General features: G+C 42.3%; 3 protein-coding genes across 3 annotated transcripts; 1 reads left to right on the forward strand and 2 right to left on the reverse strand.

The window, feature by feature from the left end:
• Positions 1–2,826: 2,826 nt before the first annotated feature.
• gmpr2 (guanosine monophosphate reductase 2) lies at positions 2,827–6,491 on the reverse strand. The gene is made up of 8 exons (XM_029454873.1): positions 6,343–6,491; positions 6,108–6,227; positions 5,574–5,667; positions 5,318–5,481; positions 5,116–5,197; positions 4,816–4,922; positions 4,126–4,328; positions 2,827–3,997 (listed from the first exon to the last, which is right to left on the reverse strand). Exons 1-8 carry the CDS (start codon positions 6,427–6,429, stop codon positions 3,808–3,810), a joined length of 1,047 nt encoding a protein of 348 aa, XP_029310733.1. The 5' UTR covers positions 6,430–6,491; the 3' UTR covers positions 2,827–3,807.
• A 701-nt stretch (positions 6,492–7,192) lies between these two features.
• Positions 7,193–9,554, forward strand: nedd8 (NEDD8 ubiquitin like modifier). The gene is made up of 4 exons (XM_029454871.1): positions 7,193–7,400; positions 7,531–7,578; positions 7,667–7,749; positions 8,252–9,554. The coding sequence occupies exons 1-4, from the start codon at positions 7,383–7,385 to the stop codon at positions 8,376–8,378; spliced, it is 276 nt and encodes a 91-aa protein (XP_029310731.1). The 5' UTR covers positions 7,193–7,382; the 3' UTR covers positions 8,379–9,554.
• Positions 9,555–9,637: 83 nt separating this feature from the next.
• slc7a8a (solute carrier family 7 member 8a) lies at positions 9,638–24,855 on the reverse strand. The gene is made up of 11 exons (XM_029454471.1): positions 24,726–24,855; positions 19,772–19,976; positions 17,286–17,437; positions 15,161–15,286; positions 14,475–14,628; positions 13,913–14,036; positions 13,603–13,706; positions 13,274–13,370; positions 12,998–13,147; positions 12,661–12,838; positions 9,638–12,023 (listed from the first exon to the last, which is right to left on the reverse strand). The coding sequence occupies exons 1-11, from the start codon at positions 24,853–24,855 to the stop codon at positions 11,869–11,871; spliced, it is 1,575 nt and encodes a 524-aa protein (XP_029310331.1). The 3' UTR covers positions 9,638–11,868.
• Positions 24,856–27,910: the final 3,055 nt, after the last annotated feature.

A 27,910-nucleotide genomic window follows, 5' to 3' on the forward strand; every position in this document is an offset into this window, starting at 1 on the left:
GTAATTGTGGAGGCTGTAGTTATCATCTTTAGTCTACCTGATAAATATGGAATTAGAAACATCTAATACATTTGAACAGCTCCACAAATTCAACCACCAAAATTACAATAAAGTTTACCCCTTCATAACAGTTTCCACAAAAGCCAAGCATCATTACTTCTATGAAGGTCCATCCTTTGTTCTGATCACATCTGGATTTGCCACCTTCTTGAATTTGCATGTCCTTGATGCCAAATTATGCTTGTTATGATGATTTTATGATTTATGTATGGTTGTTGATGTTCTTTTGATATTCTTGTATATGCTCTTCCTGCAAAGAACATTTCTCTAGGGACTATAACGTTGTCATTCATTCATTTGATTGATATGGTAAGAACAAACAAGCCTTTTCATTACCCTTGCCCTGAGCAAAAGGGCAAACAAGTGACACTATCTTACAGCTATAAAAGAGTATCTTATGTGTACACTGTCGACAGTTTCTTTCCCAGGAAATGAAAGTATTGGAGAGCAGCTCAACCTATCGCACCAGACTCTGAGGGACCAGCAAGCAAAGTCAAGGCCATTTCACAATACTTAACACAGAGCTATTTTTTCTGTGAACAACCTGAGGATTTTATTCAACAGAAAATCAAAAGAATTAATTCCAAGATCTTCCTGCTTCTAAAAACATGTCTGACAATCTAAGGAAGGACCCACAGGTTATCCTCTGCGACGTGTGCACAGAGGAGGACAGGAAACCGGCACGGAGGACCTGCATGAAATGTGAGATCTCCATGTGTGTCCAGCACCTGCAGGGCCACCTCACCACTCCTGTGTTACTACAAACTCATCCTCTGACTGCACCTATAGCCTCAGGGGGTGTAGGCTTAGGTGTCACTACTAAATGCCCTCAACATGGCAAACTCCTGGAGTACTACTGCTTGGATGACATGGCTTGTGTGTGTGTTTCTTGCGCCATTGAAGACCAGCACCGCCTTCACAATATGAAGATGTTCTCCACGGCCCACAAAGAGCTCATGGAGGAGCTCAACAATAAGCAGCACGCCTTATTGAAAACCGATGACGAGAATGTGAATCTGGAAAAGTGGGAGAAGAGTGAAAGAGAGAAGCTGGGTCGCTTTAGTGTGCGTCTCATTGAGGCTGTGACTAGCCTGCGTGACATTGCCCTGACCAGCGTCCAGAGTTCAGTCTCTGCCCGTATGGTTTCTATCAAAACCAGCAAGAGCAGCATACAAGCAGCACAGAAGGAGAAGGACACTTTCAGATTCCTGCAGATGTATTCTCAGGTGCATCAGGATGTAGAGAAGGCCAAGACCGTGGATCTGAGAAAAGGGTTGGAGCCTGGCAGTGACCGGGACAAACTGGTTCAGGAGATAAGTCAGAATGGGGAAACAATGGTGAAGCAAGCAGGCCACTTCTGGGGATCCCTGTTGACTCTGGTTGACCCAGAGCACCATCAGGAGCTCATTGCTACTAGTTCAGACCTGATCTTTGACCCACAGATTTTGGGTCCTTGCATGTCACTGTCCAAAGACAAAAAGCAGGTTTTCTACAGTAGTTGGTTGGGGAAAAGCTCTACCCACATGTTTCCCATCAGAAGTACACAGTCTGTTCCTAACATTTCCGGCTGGGTGACCAGACTTTCGAAACACTGCGACTGGACCATTGGTTTATGTGACGACAATTATGCAAAGGAGTTGAGAGATGGAGATGTCTATGGACTGTGCTGCAAAGGTAACCAGCTCAGCTCTCTCACGACAGAGTATAATGAGGTTATTAATGGATCTGGCCTTAGAAACACGCCTAGGAGGGGGAGAATCGAGAGAGTGCGAAGGGTTTCCATTCAGGCAATCAACCCTCCAGGTGACAATATGGCAAAACGATTGACCCGACCGCAAAAAGTGGAAGTGGTATGGAGCTATCCTGACATATTATTCTTCAGCATCAACCAGCACCAGAGAAGGAAGATACTCACAATAAAGATCAGTTCCACCATCCAGGTACCTAACCCCTTTTGTTTGCTTTGAAGTGGAAGAACCACAAAAGAGCTTAAATAATTTAAGAAGAAACAGAAATGGTGGAGATTTATCTTCACCGCAACAACAATGCCAAAAGCAATGGAACTGCTCATGTGGAAAGGTTTACAATGAGACCAGCGATGCATACAATCATGGGAGGTTCGTTTACCATAGGTCTTCTCAGGCCACGTGTTCTTGTGGAGAAGTTATTGGTTCCCTTCACATCACAGAGATGCTTTTTGAACTTCTGTAATGGACAGCCAGGTTGTGGTCTATCGGCCACATCACATTTCTGTTTACACATTGTTAATCACATTCATTTAAATGCCTTCTAATCACCACCAGAATTTGATTTGTTCATAGTTTCATTTGGTGTATATGAATATCATGGTGCTAAGAGCTAAGCTGCAGTAGAAATGTATGTGTTGTGCAGTCAGTGCAAAGATCTCAGTAACAAATATAACGGAGAAAATATAATCAGAGACCAAACGCAGGGTTTCCTCAGCATTAATCACACACAATGGAGATGAGACCGACCTGAAGTGGAGGAAGTGTTTTGGAACTTTTCCTCGCAGAATCGAACGGCACCAGAGGGCAGAAATAATCACAATTCATATGAGCCTCAACGACTGGGACCTGGCACCCTTTGTTCGACTAGCAGAGGAAATGTCTCCATCTACTGGTGTTGAATGCGTCATTGCCCTCACACACAGTTATCGTACGTTCTTATTAAATCAGAACGGCATCAAGGAATTTGTGTCTTTTGAATCGTACTTACATCACTTAAGCACTAATAAAGCCATTAAGATTTTAAGATGTGGAATGTTTTTATTGTGTGGTTAAAACAAGCGAATTAAAAAACTGCATTTCAAATAGTACATTTTGCCATGTTCATGAAACAACACAGATGTTAAGAACAGTTTGAGGTGGAGTAACTACCGACACTTTGTGAAGTGAAGCCACAGTGTCCGTAGCATCTACAGTATCTTTATGTTGGCTAACACCTCTGCTATGAATTCAGCACTTCATTGCTATGTACTGTATGAGCTATAGCACTGGACGCTAGCATTCAACATCCATATATAAATTCTCCCAAAATCTAATTCACCTACTATAAAATTTAAATTAAATAACCTTTGTATGACATTGTTTCAAAACATATATATATATATATATATATATATATATATATATATATGTGTGAAACAATAACGGAAACTAAAAATTAGACTCTTAAATTAAAATGTTTAAAGTGCAAAACTTAAAGAGTGATGGTTTCTAATAAACAGTTCAATCTCCTACTTAGCCCTAGTAGCTGCATTAATATTTGGTACTTTTTAAAAATAATTTAAGACATTGTTTGCTATCATTTCATGTGTGTGACAAAGGCTTACAGTATGATCTCGGCACGGGGAATACGGAGAAGTTATAGATATCTGTTAATAGACAGATTTGCATAAAAAGAATGACTAAGGCTCCTGCATTGGAATGACGAGAGAGCAGACATGTGACGAGCTGGAGACTTACTGCTCTGTCTTTGTAGTTTGTATGAAAAAAGTAACAGTCTAAAGCGACTAAGAGTCTGTGTAACAAAAGATATTTCTGTTATTGTCAATAAAGTCAAAACCCCATATACTGATATTGCATTGGACCTTAGCTTATGTAAAACAATTAATAAGGACAGTATTTAAGAATTAATATTGATGTCTGTTCACTTGTGATTACACATGGTCAGACAGGCAGTGTTGAGGACTTTTACTTCGATCTGAAGTCGGATCGAGCCGGACATTCAGCCGTCGTTGCCGAAGACGGTGTTGAGCTGCTGTGTGACCCGGATGAAGGTGGTCCTGCGGCTCAGCTCCTTCAGTTTCCCTGCACCAACATAGGTGCAGGTGGAGCGGACCCCGCCCAGGACGTCTCGTATTGTCACGTCTACCGGACCTTTGTAAAGAACTTCGACTGTCTTCCCCTCCGACGCTCTGGAGAAGAAAAGCACACTGGGGTCATCCTCAACGGAGACGGTGTTAACATGGTATAGTACGTACACCCCAAACGCAAAAGAGAGAGACTGACATCCCTTACACACCAAGATAACTGTGACTCTGACCTGTACTCGGCCACGCCTCCTGCATGTTTCTTCATCGCCGTATCGGAGCTCATTCCATAGAACAGCTTGTATTTCTTGCCATTTTTCTCAATAACCTCTCCCCCGCTTTCTGAGTGGCCAGAAAGCATACCGCCCAGCATCACAAAGTCCGCTCCAGCACCGAAGGCCTTTGAGACATCTCCTGGGCAAGTACATCCCCCATCCTGTGTGAAACAGAAGAGAAGACAACGCAACACACCATGTTATCAGTGTGACTGTATGTTTACCATGGCTGCACGTACAACATAAGATAAGGCTGCACATTATCAGGGTGGAATACACGTGCAACAAACCACATTGACCGTGGGAAGAGACGAGGTGAATGATCAATAGTTTATGTTATACAACTCAGCTAACTGGCTGTAGCTTCATAGCTGGCACAGTGGTATCAATCTTCTCACCTAATGTTGCATTTCTACGGGGCATTGCTACACCGATCAACTGAGAAGTTGGGAGGCAGACACCCTCACCACATTTAAGAGAAGGCTTCATACTTTCCTCTTTGATAAAGTTTATAGTTAGGGCTGATTCAGGCTTGCCTTAAATTGTACATATTATACAACAAGAACTGTGTAGAAATTATGATAATTAAAAAAAAGACTGTATATAATCTTCATGTACAGCAGTATGGCAGAGAAACGAGTCACTCACAGAGATGATGTGGCCACCCAAGCCATGGGCTGCATCTGCACACTCGATCACAGCGCTGAGCTGAGGGTACCCCACCCCCGTCTTCTTGCGGGTGGTACACACGGAGCCTGTAGAGGAAGGAAAGAAATGACTCGCAATCATTTGCAAACAGGAAACAGAATTTGCAGGCATTTTTTGTGGTTTGATCTGTATGTGCCAAATGAAGAGGGGTTGCAACATAGCAAATATACAAATATGTGAAAGTTAATTTCATAGAATATAAATAAACATGTAGACGTAGAAATGTTACGCTGTGATCACCTGGTCCGATGCCTACTTTGATAATGTCAGCGCCAGCCAGGATCAGCTCCTCTACCATCTCTCCTGTCACCACATTTCCTGCCTGAGCACAATAAAAATAATAACAAATGTTCTTTATTTGATTACTTATCAAAGAAATGTTGACCTGTGAACATCCAATCCATTTCCACATCCTGCAGTTTAAAGGCACACATCTACTGACCATTATAGTGTGAGAGGGGAACTTATCCCTGACGTCTTTGACAAAGTGAACAAAGTGTTCGGAGTAGCCGTTAGCGACATCGACACAGATATAGTGCAGCTGTGGAACCGCTGCCAAGATGGCTGAAATCCTGTCAAAGTCACCTTCCCCAGTCCCTGTGCTGACTGCTAGACTCTGGGAGATAAACAGAGAGGAGAAAGACTTGTAAATACCACCATTCATTAACATCCTGAACGGGTTACATAATAGTTAACACTTTGAGTACCTTCAGGACATTCGGGATTCTTCTTTGCAAATTCCGACCAGTCATCCACGGAGTAATGTTTGTGAATCGTGGTGAAGAGAGTGAACTGGTGGAAGAGAAAAAGAAAAACAGGGCAGTTAAGATTTCTATGCAGACATGTTGCAACAGAGAAAAGTGAATTGTTTTTTTTAAATCTTTGACGTGCCTCTTCAGTTAATTGCTAACTTAAGCCCACACAAACGTTGGCGCTGATCAGGAGCAGCTTGAACCAAAGAAGAGAACAGCTGAACACATCTTTATGTTGGCTAACACCTCTGCTATGAATTCAGCACTTCATTGCTATGTAATATACTGTACATTCAGCACGTCCTGGTCCATATACAGTTTTGTTTGGACGACTTTAGTCACCTTTCCTTCCAACAAAACGATTACCTTGCTCCAACTACATTTGTACAATAGAAAATAATGAATAACACTATGTGCTATATGAAGCTATTTGTGTAATAACAAGTGTTGTACACACCTCCCGTGTAATGCATAACCTACCTGGTGCAAAGCCAGGGCCATCTCAAAGGTCCCCACGGTGTCCATGTTTGCAGCAATGATAGGGATCCCTCTGTAGGTGCCCTTGGAGTTCCTGAAAGTGTAACTCCTCATTAGGTCTACCTGGGAAAGGCAAGAACAATGAGACATTAATGTACTTTCACTCAACTAATTAGGAGGTTAGTGGCATGAATTCTCTAACCAGCAGGTCAAATGTGAATGAGTGCTTTACACCTACCTCGCTCCTTGACTTGAGCGTGCTCCGCTTTGGACGGAGGAGGACATCCTTGAAGTCCAGCTTGATGTCATTCTCAATGCGAGGCATTTTGGAAAGAGGATGTGCGAATAACCAAAAAAAGTGAAATGGAGCAGTTTGTCCAAGAATGTGAATCTGTGAAAGAGAGGGAGGACAAAGTTCAGGATGACAATTATATCAAAATTAGCCATAACTGTAATTACCACTTGGTGGAGATGTAATTAGGATATGTCAAGCTGTTTTAAAATGCTTAAACGCTACTGAAAGTGGTCTTGCTAACGCAAACTCAACCACACCACAAAAAAAACGTTGCTTCTGTAGCAAAATTCAAGGTTAGCAATGCTACATCGGTTATAAGTATCAACATGGCATCAACTTAATTGGCATTACAAACCGTTAATCTAAGCACAAGATATTAATAAGTCAATGTCGGAGTTGTCTTTTACATTTAGCAACACAAAATGTATTTACCTTTAGGAAAGTATGGTGGTTTTCTCCGTGTCGCTGTTCTATTTTCCACTGTGCGCACGGGAGGCTTTACGGGTCGGACACCAACTGACAGCCGCCTTGTAGTTTTTGTTTTTCATTTAGTAGGCGGTGCGCAGGTAAAAGAACTACAAATGCAAGACTCGCTTTACGCCACGTTGCGCTGGTGTCGTAAAAGGTTGTTTTAGGTATTCGGGAAACACATTTCGGTTTGCTTTTGGTGGAGCTATATTCACGCTAATATTAAACATTTTTAGGACAAAATGATGTGCCCTTTTAGCGGCAAATAATAAATAAAGTGCGATTTCCAAAATCATGTTGAAGCGGAACTATCGACGTTGAAACAAGCAGGCGGTGCGATTCCCTGAAGAACACAGGAAACACCCGTTGAATTTTGGGAAGGGAAGAATGAATGTCGAGTTTCCTCACAGAAATACCGTATTATCATTATCGTCTATTAAATCATAAATTCAGTTAAGCTATAATCATACTGCTCATCCCGCTCTAGTGTATTTGATAAAAACAAGTGAACAAAGATGCTGATTAAAGTGAAGGTAAGGCAAAACCAGTTTAACGGTTAGCCCGGTTTAACAGCTAGCTAAACATTTGAACTGTTGTTATTACTGCGTTGTGTCCAGTCTCATAATTTGCTCCACAATAACCTTTTTTTCATCTTTATCTCAGACACTCACAGGAAAAGAGATAGAGATTGACATAGAGCCAACAGATAAGGTATACAACTATAGTTTAATTCCTCAAATATGATGATTACCCGTTAATTAGTCTGTGTTAAAGCATGGTTACATTCATGTCCATCCAGGTGGAGCGGATTAAAGAAAGGGTGGAGGAAAAAGAAGGGATCCCTCCGCAGCAGCAGAGGTTGATCTACAGTGGAAAACAGATGTAAGTTTAAGATGCCCTTTCTTTCTTAGGTGTGTTTCATAGACCTCTATTATTGTCCAAAAACTGTTAAAAATGAGCCACACTTCCAGTATATGTTAATATTAACGCTAGTAGTTTGATTGTATTGGATCTATTGTTTCTTTCTAATCTCAAACGTTTCTACTTTATGCTCGAAATGCAAAATAGAGAAGAAAAATATTGTATATATTATATTATATTATATATATATATGCCTGGCACTGATACTAAAAGTTCAACTGTATTCTCTCCATATTTCAACTTTATCTCGAAATGCAAACTAATCTTTCTCTCAGTTTTTCCCCCCTATGCCTGGCCATAATAGTCTTCTGTAGTACATCATCCTAGTGCACCAAATTCATATTAACCTGCAGCTGAAAGTAGTCCCTTAATGCACTGTTACAAACTACAGCATCAACACTTTACCTAAAATGAAACTATATATTCAAGACCTGTTTTTAAATATTTATGTATTTATTCCCAGGAACGATGAGAAAACAGCGGCAGACTATAAAATCCAGGGAGGCTCTGTTCTCCATCTGGTACTTGCTCTGCGAGGAGGACAGCTGCTCCGCTTTCCCAGAATTCTATACTCCAAGCCTGCGTTGTAGTCGTCACTTGGAAACGTGCCCTAGCTTTTTGCGATGCCTACACTGAAGCGGATACACCGAAGACACGCAGCCATGTGTTGCGGAGTCACCTGGCGGCATTGTAGGCAACACAGAGCCATTGGTAGGAAGATTTAGATCAGTTTCTACTCGTGGCTGCCACGTCCCTACAACCAAAAATGTGTTGGCTGCAAACACTTCCCCCACTGTAGCATTGCCATGGTGAGACACTCCACATGTTCATGCTGCCCTGGCAGAAAAACGCAAAGTTACTTTCAGATTTAAACAAAGCTTTGGCTAAAGATTTACAACCCAGAGCTAATTTAACCACTACAAGAAACTGTACTGTACAGCGTTCTCTGTCTGCACGGAAGCATCTATCTTTGTACCACTGATGATAAAACAGAGATAACTGTAGCTTAACGATCCATCCCTGGTTTACAGTCTTTGCTAGAGTGTGACACAAACTAAGGTTTACTTTTTCTGCTTCATCCACGTTTTATTAAGTTCTATACAAATTGCCCAAACTCACTTCTTATAATTATCTGAGGCTACTGGGAGTATGAACATATATAAAGTATTTTTTCTTGTGAAGCACCCATGTAGCTTCGTTAGATTAGTGAAATATGGACAACAGCGTACTTTAAAGGAATAGTTCGACATTTTGGGAAATCCATATAATGACTTTCTGGCTGAAAGTTAGATGATCTTAATTCACCGGCAGAAAGCAAATAAGATCATTTCCCTAAATGTTGAACTATTCCTATGAGGGAAGAAGTAAAGGACATGTTGTTTTGTCAGGAAAACCTCCCTCTAATTCTAAATCATGTACCGCAGAGTCCATTTTCAGTAGGATAATGTTTTAGATAATTTCAAATGATTTTGAATTTGTTCCGAGCAGTTTCGTGTTTTAGTGTCGATTTGCACATTTTACTCTCGCAAAAAGACGAAGGAACGTGCCAACTATGGTCTCGTCCAACAATGGCCTCAGTTTACATGGATATTGTTAGTTTTGTTTGAGTGTTCAGAGAAGCAACGTTTTTGTTTTTTGGAACTGCTGTGTCAGCACCATATGGCCCCACTCAGTCAGAATCGTGTGACATGGACCTATGCTGTGGATTAGTTTGTCAGTAAAATAAACTTGCAGTAAAGCAAAAAAAAAAAAAAAAGTCTCACCTTGCCATTCTGTGTTGTGTGTGTGTGTGTGTGTGTGTATATAAAGTCATTTCAAATGTTCAAAACAGCTGCACGAAGGAGACGTGTAAAGTCTTATCTTTTTTTATTCCCGTCACACACTCGCCACCAATATGTACATTTACATTTTTAACACAAAAATAGACTCCGAGACATGGCTCTCAGGACGGTAGGTAGACAATTTAAATTAGAGTGTACGCAAAATGATTTAGAAAAATAACATTCTTATCCATGATGTGTTGCTAAGAGAAGAATTGCTTAGATTATCAGTACACATGACTGGTTACAACATAAAACACTTCATATTTCCACCATATTGAAGGCCTGTTTTGGTCTAAATTACAGCAAGGAGTGAAAGTTGCAGCTTATAAGGGAAACCTCGAGCAGCAAGGACATGAAGACGAGTCAAAAACAAAATCAGAAAATAGATTTTAAGCTGTAAACAAGCCGGTGAAGCTCTCGAGTCGGCACAGATCACATTACCGTGACACATTAAGTTGCAGCATTTGATATCTGAGGAAACATTTTCAGGTTCATGTACAGAAAGAGTGTAACTGAGAAATGTCAAATTCAAGTTTATGTTAGAAATTGAGAAAAATTTATTACTGAATGATCAAACAATGGAATACGGATAAAGACAGGAAGCTTTTATATACATATAAATATATATAAATGATGCCCTGAATTACAAATTCAAAACTTAGTCAGTGGTTTTTATTTACTAAGAGACAATATACAGACTGTCATGAAATCTGTGTATAGTGTAAATGCACAATAACCATACAGGCACAAAACACAATCATTGTACTGGTAAAGATATCCGACACACCCTGTTCTCCTTACAGCTCAACAAAAGAGACGTACACAATACTGGCCCAAATTCAATGATACTTTCTTGATACATCCTCTGTGACATTTGCTTTTGGGGGTAAGACTGCTGAGGAAATAAATATCTAAAAGCACCAGAACTCACATTTAGCACTAACAGTTAGATCTGTTGAGTTTTCATGGTCCGGAGGCTTTTTTGGCAGTGTGTAGAAGCAGAAGGCGGTGAGGATGCCCTGAGACACTAATAGATCACAGAAAAACTGAAAACACAAGAGTACATAATGTGTGTTGTTACTATAATATACAGTGTAAGTATAGATACACAACTAATACCAGACAACACTCAATCAGGGGTGCGGGTTTAGTTTTCTCTGGTGCTGCCTATATTAATATTGCACTAAATTCTCTTCTAGTATTAATCAAAAAATAGGGTTTTTTTTACGTCAAGCTCTAATTTCTACACCCTAAATGAAGAACAATAAAATATTTAGATGGCAAGCTAGAAAATACTTCTTCCTTAAAACACGTAAGACAATCAATGCCTCTTTAAAACAGTTTTTCACGCACGTGTCAGTGTAGGGAGGGAGGGAGGGTGGTGGTGAACATTATCGTGTCTCTGTAGTGTTCTATGTCCATGCTAGACTTGCAGAAAAACTACCCCAAAGCATCTCTCCACATCAGTTAAAGCTGTAAAGTCCCCCAAATACAGACTATATTCTAATTAAGGCAATTAACAGGAACAGTGCACCATTAACCAATGCAAAGTACACATCACACATCAGCTTTCACGCCTCCACAAGAGTAAAAAAAGAAAAGAAAATAGGCCTAAATGTATAGGATGTTGAATAGAAAACAAAATGAACACATTAAAACTAAAATAACAACAAAGTCAAATGATATAAACAATTACAATTACAAAAAAAAAAAGAAAGAAAGAAGCATTTTGGAATCACAGCCACTTTTAAAAACAAAACACTGCACTTAGTCAACTTCACAACATCAAATGACTTGATCTAAATCACATTTTCTGCTATGACAATCAAAATACAGCTTTGGCGTGGTGAATGGATGACAAAGTTTGCGTAGCCATCCTTGTAAAGTCTTTTAGATAAAAAACAAAACAAAAAAAAGACGCTCTTACAGTAGGAGTGTGCAGGGAGTGTGTGGAGGAAGAGAAGCAGGATGATGATGATGAAACATAGTAATTGTGTCTGTTTGAACATGTATTGAGGAGCTGCTAACTTTTCTTTATTGCAGCCAGAAAAGTCACATGACTCTAAATACCTCATGTTTATGTTTGGCACAGAAATGATTGATTGATACAAAACCAAATACAAATATTAAAGACAACATGTTGATCAGTAAAATCCACTACAAACTGTGGTGTATGTTTGCATGTGTGTTTGTGCGCACCCACGTTGTGCGTCTGCATATGTCTGTTTCTTTTGGGGCAGGTGGTGGAGTAAAAACTTTAGCAGTCCGCTGACTTGTGGTTGTCTCCGTCCTCCTTGGACAGAGGAGACCTGGCTTCCTTCATTTCCTCCCCTTCCTCTCCGCTCCCACTGCTTTTACCTATGGCCGGATAAACAACCATGCAGAACTTCTGGCCCAAGTACGTCATCTTATCTGTAAAAAGAGAGTGACAAAGAGTCTCAGGACAAGGCCGGTAATGGGCTTTTAAATAACATATGACACACTATGCGTGTAATGTATGAAGAAAACGTTTTTAACTTGTATATATAGCATTTTTCCCAGGACCAATAATACAAATTGTTAAAAGAATACTATATTTGGAAATACCCGTTCATTTTCTTGCCAATTCAGTATTCAGGGGGAGCCAGGAGGCGATTAGCTTAGCTTAGCATAAAGACTGGAAGCAGCCTTGCTAGTTCAAAAATATGCTAACCAACAGGAATAGCTACACCGCGTAACATCCTCTAAAACCACCGTTTGTACATTTCTGTTTTGGTATTGATTAAACAAAAAGTGTTAATAAGTGAGCTTTAGAGGTCAGAGCCTTTGGAGCGAGCCATGCTAGCTGGTTCCCCCTGCTTCCAGTCTTTATGCTAAGCTAAGCTAAGCTAATCGCCTCCTGGCTCTCGCTCCATACTGCATGTACAGACATCTGAGTGGTATCAATCTTTTCATCTAACTCTTGGCAAGAGAGCAAATAAGCACATTTTGCAAACTGTTGACCTATAATTAATTTGTGGTTCTAATAATGAGAACATTTTCATAACACAGCCGTGATAAGCTAATTTACCAACGAAGGCGTCGAAGCACTGTGGCTTATTGTCCCAGTAGACTCCCAGGAAATAGACGGGGACGCCAGTCAGCATGATGGCCAGGCCGATGCCACACACAACAGGTTCAGAGTATAGAGAGAAGATGAGCAAGAAGGCCCAGAAGATGAGGTAAATGACTGGCCAGATGAGGTTGATCTGGAAGAGAAACAAAGAAATAAGTTGTTACTCACATGTAGAGATGATCATTTGTTAGTTTGTATAATATTTCTACTTCCTGCATCTGTCATTTCCTATCTTTTTATGGCTTGTGTAAGACAAACAAAGCTAAAACGACGCAAAACCACATAAACACACCTTGATTGGTCGGTGCAAGTCGGGCTGTTTAATACGCAGGACAATCTGCCCGGCGACAGTGACTCCATAGAAGAGGTAGTTGATGAAGCCCACATAGTTGATTAGGGTGTACATGTCACTGGTGCACAGCATAAGCAAGGTGGACAGGCACTGAGGGGGGAGAAGAAGGAAAGCAGTGTTATAAACAGGACGTTTGATAGTATGTCTGCAGCTTCAGTGTTTATCTGAGTATCACAAGAGATACTGACGTAGTGTGATGGTCAGGGTGGTACTCACAGTGAAGAGCAACGCAGGGATGGGAGTGCACCGTTTCACATGAATCATGGCCAGCAGACTGGGGAGGTGGCCCTCTCTGGCTCCAGCAAAGAACAATCTGTGAGAGACAGAGATGCAAAGGGGAAAACAATTATTCACTTAATTCATATACAGTATTTAAGTCTACAGTACATCCACGTGTTACATGGGGACTATTACAGACTAGGAAGTGTTATGGAGAGGTTTAAGATGAGGAAGAAATGTTTAACTTAGAGCCCATATCTTGTTAATCATCTTAAAACTCACAGAGTAGATCCCATATATTGGAAATTGTCATGGAGCCAACTAACCGTGAAGAGGTGAAGAGGGAACCGTTGACTCCACCGAAGGTGGAGAGAGCCACAGAGATGGGCATGATCCACGACATGACTCCCAGCAGCTTCTCACCAAACGTCTGGGATGGAGGAGCGGGAGGATGAAGGTTAGAGGTTGAAAGTAAACACAGAGTGATGCTTATTTCATCACTATAATGCAACAAATGAGGTCCACATGGTATCAACTAACACGTTTAACTCACTAGAGGGCGTCATTCTATTACAGAGGTGGGTTTGAATGAAGTCACAGGACCATCCTGCATGCGTCATGCGCCATGATACTTACCACGGCAACAGCGTTTGAGGCGAGCAGCTCCGTGGGGCTCATGGCTGTGACGTAGGCAATGTTGGCAAAGACGTAAACGAAGGTCACGAGGGGGATTGAGATGAAGATAGCACGAGGAAGGTTCCTGGAGACGAGAGAAACAGCAATGTTTAGGAGACAGCTAAAGACAAGTACAGGGGGGGGGGGGGATTTAAAGGAGGAAATTAAAAATGGTACCTTAGGGGAGATGTATTAATGGATACCAAGGTTATTGAAAAAAAATGTGGGATTGATAAAAAATGATAAAATGCAGAGGAAATGAAGAAATAAACCATTAGATTCCACCTGAAATGTTTCATCGTCAGTGGCACTGGGGAGGGGGATGATGATAAATAATGAAGTTAAATACATTTCAGAGACCTTTAAGGAAAAGGATTAAACTGGAAAGCTTAGTTGGTATGCAACTGCTAATCGCCAGAATAGCTGTGAGGAGCTTTACAACTCAAAACTTAAAATTCTGTACTGTGGGAAGGTGGTTTTCTAATATTCCTAGAGATATGTTAAGCAGAATAACGTGTCTTACACATAGGGGTCCACCAGCTCCTCTGTGACGTAGTTAAGGAAGTTCCACCCTCCATAGGCGAAGGAGCCTTGTAGGAAGGCTAAGGCTATCAAGCCCACATCATAGTCCTGGAAGGGCTCGAAGGCATTGGCTGGCTCCAACCAGTAGTACTCTCCTACAGGGGGAGAAGATACGTTGACATTTTTAGCTTGGTGCAGCAGGACATTTATTCATTCTTTATGTACATTTGTATCACCATACTGAACTCAGGAGGTCTGTCCCTAAAACATTTCTCTTGGGTTTGCGAGGCATGTTTTTAGTGAGCATTAAAGTATTTCTTCTCTCACACACTGTCCCTCGTTTAGGACCCAAAGTCTCCCATCAAATCAACCACTGAACTCTTCATTTAACTTCAAACACTCGCGCAGAAATCCCCATTTTGTTGTTTCAGGAGCCGACTGTGGCCCTTGAAATAACTGGCCCTCAGCCATGTTGTGACGGAAAACCCACACGGGCGTGCTGATATTAGCGATGTGAGTTTTAACCAAAAGGGGCCCCAGAAACTCACTGACCCCTGCTGCCTCCACGGGGAGTCTATACTGTCCCGAATGACTGAAGATGCCCCCGGTGACCGCGAGTGTGTGACTTTTGTCCTTTCAAACATAGACGCCAGACAAAGGATGGACATATGCACTTAGGGAGCTTACCCTTGCAGATCTGCACGATGCCCATGACGATGATGAGGGCGAGGGCCAGCAGCTTGCCGGCGGTGAACATGTCCTGCACTCTGGTAGCCCACTTCACACTGGAGCAGTTCACCCAGGTCAGCAGCACTAGATAAAAGACAGTAAAACACAGAGTTAGTGCTTAAAATCCTGGTTTCCCATTGTGTTTCCTCTTAAAGTGGCTTTAAAGTTAGTCAAATCCCCTTATTCCATGCTATCTGATATGTATATTCAGGTCAATAAGTGTAAAGCAAAGTGTACAGATCTCAGGTCATCGAGTGGAAAAAGATTAAAAGCGGCACACAGGAATATGTGTGATGTGGCTTAATATCTTAACACAGCGACCTTTGACTCATGGCGTTGAACTTCACCCGTTATGTCTTACTGTACTGTACTATACTATTAAACTCACTCCAAATTACAAATATAATGTATGTGACCTGCACTGCTGGGTACAACAGGCCAGTGGGTTCAGGCCAATAGGGTGCCATTAAATAATAGGCCTGTTTGACTCTTAGGGATTAGGTTGATCACATTAAATACGTCTGAGCTGAGCTGCCACTGTAGGAAACGAAGGCAGATGTGCATGAACAGATGAGCATGGCTCTGTGTGTTTGAGGTGAAGAGAGTAGGGTTTGTTTGAGGTGTTTTGTGATTAGTCAGTCGGTATTTTAAGGGGGCAGAGGAGGGAAAGTTGTGACTTAAACTTCCTGCAGCATTACTACGAATGACAAATAGAGCAAACAGAACAAGAGAATGCAGCTTCTCCCACCACAAAAAAACAGGAAATGACGAACTTTTAAAAGCGTACGACTTGATTTGTGTACTGTTGCATCATACACACAGGCACAATGAGCTAAAAGACAACAGATCCAACCCTGAAAACACTTTTTAAGAACTAAGTGTCCCGTTTTACTCCTAACCACCTGATGACCCATTCTGCGAAACGGCCGAGGGGCCTCTCAGCTGTCCGTAAGCTGAGTATACAAAATGTGTGTATGGAAACTTGCTGAGTTAACTATGAGCTTGCTTCAAAACATAACAGAGTTATGACCTCGCACTCTGCCATCTGTAGGGAACAGACGTACCCCAGAGTGAACCCCCCCACCGTGTGTTTTTGAAATGGTACACCTTCAAAAAACCTTAGCAGATTGAAGCGGCTGCCAGCGAATGGCGGTACCTGGTTCGGTCGCTGAATCTAGACTGGATTAGTGGGTAAATATGTAAGGCTATCTCTTGAACACTATTGCATAATGTTCTGCAAGGGGCTTGATTTAGGAGATCGCAGAAGCGTCTCAACTCAGAGGCAGATAAGTGCATGCATGCTGCGCCCGTAAAAAAAAGAAAAGAAAAAGGGGATGACATCAGAGCTGATGAATGTTCCCCTGAACAACAACAACAACAGCAACACAAGGATAAAACCCGTTTTGCTTGATGGAAGTGGGATAAGGAAAGTCAGGTCAATCAGTCAAAGCATAATATCTCAAAGGTATGCCAATACACCTGATTTCAAAGCACAGTATCTGCAGCCGGATTGGGATGATCTCTCGGTTCACAGAGTACAACTGTGTGTGCGTGTGTGTGTGTGTGTGTTATTGAGCATGCCTTCGGAAAGTGAGATTTCCAATTTGTCAAGCCAAACGGGGCAGGCCAACTGAGCACGTCTGCCAGTGAACAGCGTGTCACAGGACGGCCTTTGGAGGATCAGTTTAAGGGAGAAGAAGCACTATTTGTGCCTGTCTGTATCTCTATCTGAAGGCTGCCTGCAGTATTTGGCCAGTGTGTGTGACTGTCATGTCAGCGGCAACACATGTATCCATTTGTCTTCACATATTTACTGCTCAGTGGTAACACTCCTCTAGCTGCTTTGCTATCTCGTATTAAAGGATTTCTGAGTAACAGAAGAGCTTCAGAGAAAAAAGGGGACTTTAAATAACTTAAACTAAGAGTTTCATTTGTAAACTGTGTCTCATATGGGACCAAAGTTGAAGCGAATGATTCAGACGCGTGGGTTAAATTTCAATATAAGTCCTGTTATGATCACGACACAAAACTCTTCTGCGTGAACAGCTGCACGTGTTTGTGTCTTAACATCAGCATTACTCACAGAGGCAGACGGCGGCCAGCAGACGCAGGCCGTTCTCCGGCGGGAAGCAGGTGGGGAATAGAGGCTGCAGGACGTAGTTGGAAAACGTCAGCGCGATCACGGCCTGGTTGGTCGGGTAGATCACCAGCACGGCGATCCACAGACGCAGGAACCTGAGACAAAAAAATGAGTTTCAAACAGTTACAAACACAGAAGCAGGGGAGAAACAGTAGGGTGTCAGGAGCACATGCAGGCGGGGGCTAAGGAGGCGGAAACACATCACAAAGACACATATAATATGAGGATTTTTATTGTCATTTTAGATTAAATATCTTTACGGTTGTCTGAGCTTTGGGAAATCATGATGGGTATGTTTGCCACGTGTTTGTCACAGTTGAATACTATGACTGACTTCTTTGAACCTCCTACGAGAAAGCAAAGGGGGGAAACCCACGCTCTTAGTGAGTGTTTGATGTGGAAACTTAATGAGTCACACCAAACCAAGGTTTCAGGTCTGAAGTGACTCACGTTTCAAACAGCCACCAATCAGTTTAACTGTAGCCTTGATGCAGCATCACTAATATTAGTCAGTGGGTATTCCCTGTGTTAGAAACTGACTAGATGAGTCACATTAAACTGATGCAAGCCTTGTCAATTATGAGACAGATTGGTCACTGGAGCGTCTCAAATGCAGGGGGAGAAAACGGGTGTGGAGGGACAGAGGAGGGGGGGGGGGGGGGGGGGGGGGGTGAGATGAGGGAGATCATGAGGGTTTAGCTGAGTGCAGCAGGGGAAACCAGACGAGTGGTTTTTCCATGAAATTCCCTGAAAGCTTATCGAGGGATCATTACACCTGACTGAGTTAATGGGATTGTGTGTCACTGGAATGTGTGCTTAATGTAAAGATGTACATTCAAACTCAAACCTCTATGTAGACCCTGTGGTGAAAGGTTTTACATCACTAACATCGATTTATAATACTGTGTAATTATGAATAAAAATATGGCTGATAGCCATCAGAATGGAAACAAATAGAGGATTTAGCTTTATATAACGTTACAATCCCGCTCTTAACAACTCTACACAATGACTCCCTGCCACCTGTGGCATTATAGTAGTATATATACTGTACATTAAGGGTGTAACTCATCATCCTGACATAACAAAGGGGCTTTGTACTTGAAACGATGTCCGTTCAAGTCGTGTTTGAGCTTGCAACTTTGCGAGCTCTTCCCCTTTTTCTAGGAACTCGCTGTCGGCCAACTGACATCACTTACAATGTGATGTAAGTATTTCCGTTACTGCAGTTATTGACATATACAGTATGCATAACTGCAGGCCCACATACAAACACATAGGGATAAAAGGAGCAGGACCACAAAAAACAAACACCGCTTGAAGACGGTTTATTTGTCCTAGCCAGAGGGCACAGTTCACATACAGAGGCAACACTTCAAACCCAACTACACGGTCCCTGGAGGTAAAGGTTCATTGATGTGTATTGATAGCTACTGTACAAAAGAGACATAAACAATCATTGGCTGTTTTGTCTGCTTGAATTCCTCTCCCAAAATACCCCGATAATATGTATCCTTGCGACAGTTGAAAAAACAATGGTCCAATCTGTGTTTACAGTCTGGGCAAAGGCACAGTGTGTGTGAAATATACGCCAACAAACAATATTGTTCCGCTTGGAAATGAATCTAGCATGGTTCCCAAGCGTTTACTATAAGAGGCGCAACATTAAATTAAGCATTTATGCATTAATAGAGCAAGACAGTGGCCGGAAAGTCACTTGCAAACACATAAAACCCACACAGGAGCCATTGACAGGAGTCATTTTGACTATTTGTGAGTCAACTGTTTAAACATACGAGTCAATATTTATTCAGGTTTACAGGCAACAAGACCCCCTGCTTTGGATCAAGATGTCTGACCTGCATGAGCTGGTTTATCCACCAGGATAAAGAGAAGAATCTAGACATGTTGGTATGCACACATAAATCCATGTCAAATTAACTTTAATTGTTTGGGAGGCCCGTTCTTCTAAAAAATACTTATACTTAATAAACAGTACTGTGGACCTGGGGGTTGATCAAACCTTATTGACCTGAGTCAGTAAAACCTCAACAGTGACAATAAAAGTATCGACCATGTGCAAAAATAATAATTCTTTTGGGTTGTTATGAAGAACAGCTTCTAATGTTTGTGTTTGGTAAACAAAGTGATAAAGACTGGGTGCTTAAAATAATGCTTTCGTGCTAACGCTGGCACGTGGTGTTCTTGTTGAATATATATTTAGAACAAGTGAAAGGAAACCACCAGATCACACTCTCTAAATGTAAAAAACCCCAGAAACATTTCCTGTACATGCCCCACATAGTGTCACACACCTTCTTATAAACTCCCTCCTGCGTTGACGTATTCTGTTTACCGACTCAAGTCTCACCTTTAAATGTCATGTGGAAATACATCTGATAGTTTCTAACTGGAAATAGATGTCTCACCCAGCCAGCCCTCCGAAGATGTCCTTGACGTAGGAGTAATCTCCCCCCGATTTGGGGATGGTGACGCCCAGCTCGGCGTAGCAAAGCGCCCCAATGGCTGTGATGACGCCCGTGACGATCCAGACGATCAGGGCCACGCCCACGGAGCTGGCGTTCTCCATCACTCCCTTCGGACTGACAAAGATACCTGAGCCGATAATGTTACCTGGTGGAGGAGAGAGAAAGGAGAGAGAGAGAGAGAGAGGGGTCAGGTTTCGGTGCAGATTGAAAAAGAGGTTGTTGTCAGCGTTGTCTTGAGAAGCTGTCGTGTTTGCAGTAACTTTTTAACGTGATGTTGTGCATTTAAAGGGGCATTTCACCATCACGATCAGATATCATGGGAAGTACAACTCCACTGCCACCACGCTGTCTCACCTTGGGTCTGAGACTTTTATAGGATTGTCTGGATTACAAACAGGGCGAGTGGAGTTTGGAAAATGTGAGCATTCACCAGGCAGGGAGTCAAAAATATGCAATCCAGTTGTATTATGGGAAGTGTAGGAGCTAGTATTTTGGAGCTTGACCCAAATTAGCATCTGCTGCACCAAATTGGACCATTATTTAGTGAAGACCTACAACTTTAGAGGTAAAGTTAGATGTTACATTAAGGAGCAAGAACACAGAGGAAATTAGCCAAGCTTAGCATAAAGACTGAAAGCAGGGGGAAACAGCTCGCTTAACTTCTCCTGAAGTAGGAAAATGTGCCTCCCAACACCTCTAAGCTCACTAATTTCTCTTGTTTGTTGATTTCAAACACAAACAGAAATGTACAAGCGACCTCAGCAGGCATGATGACACCAAACCTGGCAACCTTCCTGAGAAAACAAAACACTACGCCCGACTATTAACCACAACTAAATAATTACCACACAGAACTCCACCTCAAACCACAAACTGTGGCGTTTACTTCACTGTTTGATGTATGTACCTGTTGAATTAACAACAGGTACATCGTGCTAATTTAAAGACCTGTTTGAACAGTGATGTGGCAGCTGAGACATTATGCAAAGTGACAACTTGTAATCTGCTGACTAAGCAAAGAGTTATGAGGAAACATCTGGATTGCATCGCTTCTTCAAATCATTCAATTATTAAATCAACAGATTAGGTCAAAAATCAAGCAGCTACAGGGAAATAATTAAAACTCTATCTGCTTTCTCATATCAGTTCAATCTAAAGCAAACTCTGAACATGTGCCAGACAGCTCAATTTAAAGCATGGCACGATTTGTTCAACTTTAACAGATTCCACATGCATCAGTGGGAGTGTCGAGGTCACTTATGTCACTCCAGCTGCAGGTAAAAGGTCAAAAAGACGACCAACATACCATCACACCCCTGATGTTGACATCTTTATGGCTGCTGTGGTGTTCAGTGTATGACCTTTGACATAAGGGGAAAAAAAGCAGCTCTGCGTTGACTCAGCACTTTCCTCGAAAGCAAACTGCCTGCTATTCTTATGCAACATATAGTAGAGTTTGCAGAAGCAGATAAAGGTAACATGCTGCTTCTGATTTAAGTAAGTTCACATTTTGGACTTTTATGTAGGGAGGTGCTCTTAAAGGAGCGAGCAAATGTGCACGCTTGCATGTTGTGTGTTCGTGTCATGTGCATCGCCACACTGCAGCGCGTGAGACATGCTGACTGTGTGGAATCTCCTCAGGTTTCCTGTCCGATTTACATCCTTTTGACTTTTACAAAACATACTGTTAAACTCTCTCTTGACTTTAATCTGAGGACAACTTGTGTCAACTTTAGGAAGCAGTGGATAAAAAGTCCAAACTGTCTAATCTCTTAATCCACATCTTTGTCATATTGCTGGATCTTTTTACACATCGCTGCAGACCTCAGCCTGTTTTAACACAGGATATTTTGATATCCTCCTTTGTTATCGGATACTTGTTTCACAAAGGAAGTGTTTGGTCTCGGACATGCTCTCTGAGCACATTTCTGTTCCTCTCTGACTCTCTGCCTTCGGACACAAACAGACTGAGGCTCCACTTCATTTACTTATTATTTCCATGGCAGCTCTGAGGTTCTGATAAGAACTCATTTAGATTGTATCTAACATCTTGCTTTACGGCATATTATGTGTTGCATGCTTACTTTCTCAATGTATCGATTTCATCTAAAAGAAATTGCGAAGCTATAGACAAAACAAAACCTGATGACTCCATGACACATGATTGAATGCCACCAGCTCACGCCAGCGGCAGCAGACGGTGAATATCAACAAGCATGTGTGTGTGTGTGCAGCATTATGATATAACCCTGATCAGCCTTTATAAAAGACCTCCAAGATTTGCTCTTGCATTTGCACCCGGTGTTAAATCCTTGTTCCAACAGCCACCAAGCTGAGGCAACCTGCTGCTTGGCCTTCAGCCAGGCACTCACAGACCCTGCAGGCCTGTGTGCATGCATGTGTGTGAGTTATTACACTAAAGCAATTTACAACACAGAAGCAATTCAACGAGAAAGAGGAGGGTTCAAGTGTCATCATTGCTTCGGCCTATTCGGGATATTAAAAAGACAAAAAGCTACATCGGTAGCATCAAACTGAGCTCAAGGTTTAATCAAAGGGAATTTGTGCAGCAATTCAATTACAAAGCACACAGACAGGGGCTCAGACATAGCTCAGCCAGGCAAGCTAATAAAACTGCATTATCAGGGCGCTGCCTTCTTCCAAGTGGCCAATAGTTCACTTCTAATCCCAGTTCCCAGTTTTGCACGTTCTGGATTTATGTGTGTGTGTGTGTGTGTGAATGATAAATCCCTATACTGTACAATAGGCCATAAAAACCGTTTGATGTCCTTGTGTGCTCGGCCCTTTTCATGGAAACCCAGCGGGGCATGTTGACAACCAGAGGATCAGACGAGTCTCCTGACCTCGTGTCTCACTCGCACATGACAATGCGAGCTCAAGGAGCATGAATGAGTGACTTGGTCAAGGACAAAAGTCCCAGACAAGAACAGTCTGGCGAGTACGCCGAGGTGTATGGACTCTGGACGGCTGTAATAAAAGCTTTAAGATGGCATGAGTGGCTGCCAACCTGTTTCTTAATAGGCGGCGGATGAATGGAGAGCCCCTAATAAAATGTTTTATCATCTGAATTATTAACGTGTTGCTGTATAGATACGCTCAAGGGAGGGGCGACAGAGAAAAGACGTTGGCAGCGTGCACAGGGATACCTTGCTAGTATGTGATTTAAACACTTGAGTTGAGTTTAAAGTTGGTCAAACCTTACGTGTACTGTGCTACTTACAGCAGAGCTCAGATGAGTGCTGGTAAAACCTCAAGGTTTCAGGGAGTCAGTTACAAAGTGAGTAAGAACAAAGCTTTCACAACACTGTCACGCCAAGGTTGCTCTTCATCTGTCCCTGTCTCTCGCTCTTAGCCTCCTTTTCCCCCAGTCTGTCTCTCCTTTGGGAGTTTCCATGTTCACACACACACACACTCACTTTCCCCTCCTTTCCTCCCGTTACCATGGAAACGCATGAGTGAATGAGTCATCCCCTCCCTTCCCTTCATCCTGCCAAGGTCATCACAAAGACCACGCTCTCACCTGGACAAACCCGTGCCATATTTCACGCCTGCACTTGTATCGATCGTCCTATGATGGCGTTATCTGGACTTGTTTGTTGTCTTTATTGAATAGAAACGACCACTCGCACCGCCTTAGACTGGCCTCCGTGCAGCCCTGCTACTGCTTCTGTGTCATTTAACCTCTAGTTTTTATTGAAAACGTATTTCTGCAATGATTTTGTATCAAACAAAGATATGTTGTAAGTATGTAGAGCATGATCTGAATGACATTTTGACAAAAATGTTGCACCTCCTGCAATTTGGATATTGTACTAATCCATATTGCGATTTCGATAAAGATTCGGACTCATTGCCCCGGTGCAAAGTCGAGCTGAAAAAATAGATGACTCATTTAGATAGTCCAGCAATTTATTGCTAATGCTATCGATAAAGTAATTCCACACAATTGAGAGGCTAAAGACCCTGGCTCATACATTTCCCACAATGCAAATCAATCTGAACGCTGATGATACCACCCGGGCTATTTACTCAGACTTCTTAGAGCTCCCCCCCCAAAAAGATACAGAAGAAACAAATCTTCATTTGTAAAATTGGAAGAAAGGCCCTTTAAGGTTGTATCTCGCTGTAGACCCAATTATGAGAGTCCACGTGTTGCCAGCCTGCCATCACACTGTGTCCAAGTCAGTCATGTGAGCCTACAAATTGCTCTGAATGGGCCTAATACTAAATGAGGGTGACGACATCATCATCCCTGGCCGGGCTACAAAGAAATGATGACATCTGATGACTGATTAAAGAATGCAGCCTTGGCCCTGGGGGCTGTGAGTGTGTGAGTGAGGGTTGAGACTGTTGTAAGTCAGACTGAGAGGGGTCTGACTCACTGTTACAACAACAGTCAGTGCCCATTTGTGTTCTGTGTGTATCCAATTTGGGACAGAATACTACCGTAGCAGGGAGTAAGTACAAGCTCAAATTTAACCAACTGTGTTGCACAACTGCACGTGATATAACTTTCTCTCTGTCAGGATGCAACATCCTTATCAAGAAACACCCACCCATTATAAACTCTAAGCTCCTCATTGCATGGTGGAATCTGATCCCAGGGCAGCTTTTATACCCTGATGATGATTTACACAGTGAAACACGGGTGGCAGCACACACTTCTCCTCCTTATTTGCCTTTTACTCCATCTGTTTCCTTTTCCATCTCTCACTCTTACACTGAAACAGACTTGTTATACTTTCTCAGACGCACGAACCAACTGCAGGCTACTAAAGGGCAGCATGTGAGTGGGGCGTTGAATTATTGCTGTGAACAACTGCTGTGGCACCATATGGCAGATCTAGTAGAAATGATAGTAACGCAGACTTACCAACGATAATACCGCATGCGCTGACCAGCCCGATTGACTTCTTGAGCTCCACTCCGCCTCCCGACTCCTCACCGGCAGCATCCTTGGCAGAGCCCGATGTGCTGCTCCGTTGTCTTGCCCCGTCCGTCATTTTGATGTCTGGATATTTATGTTTGATTTATTTTTTTTAAATCTTTTTATCCAGCACACACACACAGCACCTTAAGCTGCCCGTGCGCTCCTCTCGCCCTGATATCAAAGCGTCTACTGTGTGCGTAAAACCACGTGCAACGTGCAGCACTAATCTGATGAGGAAAGTTGTTGCGCTGTCAGCAACTTGTGACAATAAGGTGTTTTCACACAGAAAAAATATGCAAATGAACAGCCGGAAATATTGTCATAATACTGTAAAGTGTATTCAAGGTATGACCACAAGTGGCGACCTTAAAGCGTTTTGTTCTGCTGCCTGCTGGTGTCACAGGTGGTGCTTCAGGTCCCTATTTAAAGGCACATCAAGTCCAATATTCCAATGACATCCCTTAAAAGTCATACAAGGAAATAACTCCGTTGTTTCTGAAACAGCAGGAGAAAATTAAAGATGGAAAAAACAAAAAGTCTCTCAGCGTTTCCTTGTTCCAGGTGTGAGCTGAAGAGACGCACGCATCCTCTCTGCACGCAACACAAAGCTTTATACAAGCGTTCAGGTCTGCCCCATAAACGTCCGACCTGTGTTTGGTTTGAACAGGAGAAGTTGTATTTGAGTAAACATACATGTTCTTCTTCATATAGTACAGTAGCGCCGCCTCTTTGACAACCCCGCCCCCCACACCTCCAACGCGGGGCTTGTTTTTTTCCTCCTTCTGCCTCTCGACCAAGAACATACCACCTCCCATCTCCCTCCACCACCAATCAACTGTTACTCCAAATCCACTGCTGCTGCTGCTGCACTGTACACCTTCCACATACAGAAATCGCCAAACAAGGAAGCTTATGAACTTATTAGGTTGCAGCACCCGGGACGAGCCTTCCTTTCTGTTCCTGCTTCATCTCACTTCTATTTTTGAGCCCTACTTTTTGTCTTATCACTCATGCACAAGCACAAGGGGCTCTCGTTCATTCACACTCATTATTCAAGATGCAGCAGAAGCTACAGTCTATATTTAGCCCACCTCTTTACATGATGCAAGACCTGTGTGTTCTTGTGTTGAATTGTTACTCCAACCCATGATGCTAGTAGGCGGTGGTTTTGTTTCCATGTCAAGCTGTCAGTCAACCAAGAGGTAAAAGAAATGAGTCTTGCATGGGACATTTCTGATTGTTGATGATGAGAGATTATTTAATCTGGTGTCGCTTTTGTCCGAAATTGACTGCATGCAAGTGTTTGCTTCCTGCAGAAGAAAGTCAACGCTGACTCTTCTATAAAACGACTGTAAAGATGTGTATTTATTGTTCATCTATACAAAAACACGGCCTGATTTGATCATTTTGTGTCTGCAATTCTGTAAGAACCGTTCCTTTAGAGCTCATCCCACAGGCCTTGAACCTGAGTCCTTCAGTTAATGTCCAACACATTTAGCTTTGTCAGCATCTCCTGTGATTTCATAGGAAACCTCAGATTCACCTGAGAGACCCCCGTGCTTCCTGAACAACTGTTGACTCATGATAGTGAGCGCAGAACAAAAGGCAGGAGTTACATAACGACTAATCTCTGCAACACTGAGCGAGCCAGTGTTGTCCTCAGCTGAGTGGGCAAAAACAACAAGGTCACCTGGATCGCCTCAACACACTCGCACTGCACTGAAATGCTGCCTGCATGTTTGTTGCCACTTTATCTGTACCCCAGATTCTTGTCTTTGTCCCTGCACAATATAAGTCATTGTAAGGTTCGGGCTCTAAATGTACCTGGTCAGTGAGGCAGGAAGGTGTACACACTGCTCACTCACAGTTCACATGCTTGACCATTAGGAAACAGGTCAGAGAGGCAGTTTGTTGACATTTTGCCGGCGTGCAGCACCTACCCGGAACATTTTTTAGTAGGTCAGCAAGTACGGCCCTGTTAGAGAGTATTGATGTCGTTTATATGATGATCAAAGCTTCCTTTTTAACGCTTCCCTCCATTTGTGGGATGGTCACTCCAACTGCATGTCAATATTAGACTGATACTTGACAATTTAATTCATTTTCAGAGACTCTATACTATAGTTTTATAGAAAATGATTTGGGACCACTGTATTAAATGACATACATATGAGTTTTCTTCCTGCCGTATGAGACCATGGATGTTTTTGGCCATTATCTGCTGATCAATACACCTAAAGGAAGGCTTTGTGATCAAACATAATGATTGCATTGATCGTTGGTGGTTCTCCCTGATCATCTTCCCCCGACACACTGATTGAATCCAAACAGCCTCCATTTGGCATTGTTTGCTTGATTAAATTAGATTCTTATTGCGTCATTTCCTAATTACAGCAGGATAAAGGGCTCTGATGCAATAATTACTCGGTACTAGGTATCACTCAGCCCTTTCGTTTGAAGGTGAGATTCGATGGCTGTAAAGCTGCAAAAATGTGAAATATCTTGAGCCAAAAATACTCTAAAAGGAATGTTTGAATGTATTTCACCCCAAGGATGCTTAAACCCTCAATTTTCCAGCAGAAATACCAAAGTGCATGTCTATTATATTTGTTAATCAACAAACTTTAAGAGGATTTCTAAGAGCTGAGCTCAAATATCTGTATTTGACTTCCTCTTTTTCAACTGTAAAGATGGTACAAGGGAGAAGTTTAGAGCTTTCAAAGCTAGCTAGTGCTTAAATGGCAGTGTGTGTGTGTGTGTGTGTGTGCGTCTGTATGTGTGCGGTTTGATTAGCTTACTGGACCATTGGAGCAAAGAGATAAGACTCGCGGTACGTGCTAAAACCCTGGAGATATTGAACAAAGAGCAAGGTGCAGAAAAAAGAAAGGATGGAAATGAGGAGTGAAGCTAAAAGCACGACTTATCTTACTGTAGAGTATACTGCATGTACATTACAGTCAGTGTTGTCTCTGTACTCCTGTGTATATTGGATTTTACATGGCGCCACACCTGAGGTTAAAGTGCTGACTTCCAGTTTTAATATGAGGGTGTTTACGCTACGCTAGCAGTACGGGCTGTAGGCACGGTAATACAGACCACCTTTTATGTTTGTGGTCTGCTGCACTGTC

Source organism: Cottoperca gobio, chromosome 18 (assembly GCF_900634415.1).
Source record: "Cottoperca gobio chromosome 18, fCotGob3.1, whole genome shotgun sequence".
NCBI lineage: Eukaryota > Metazoa > Chordata > Actinopteri > Perciformes > Bovichtidae > Cottoperca > Cottoperca gobio.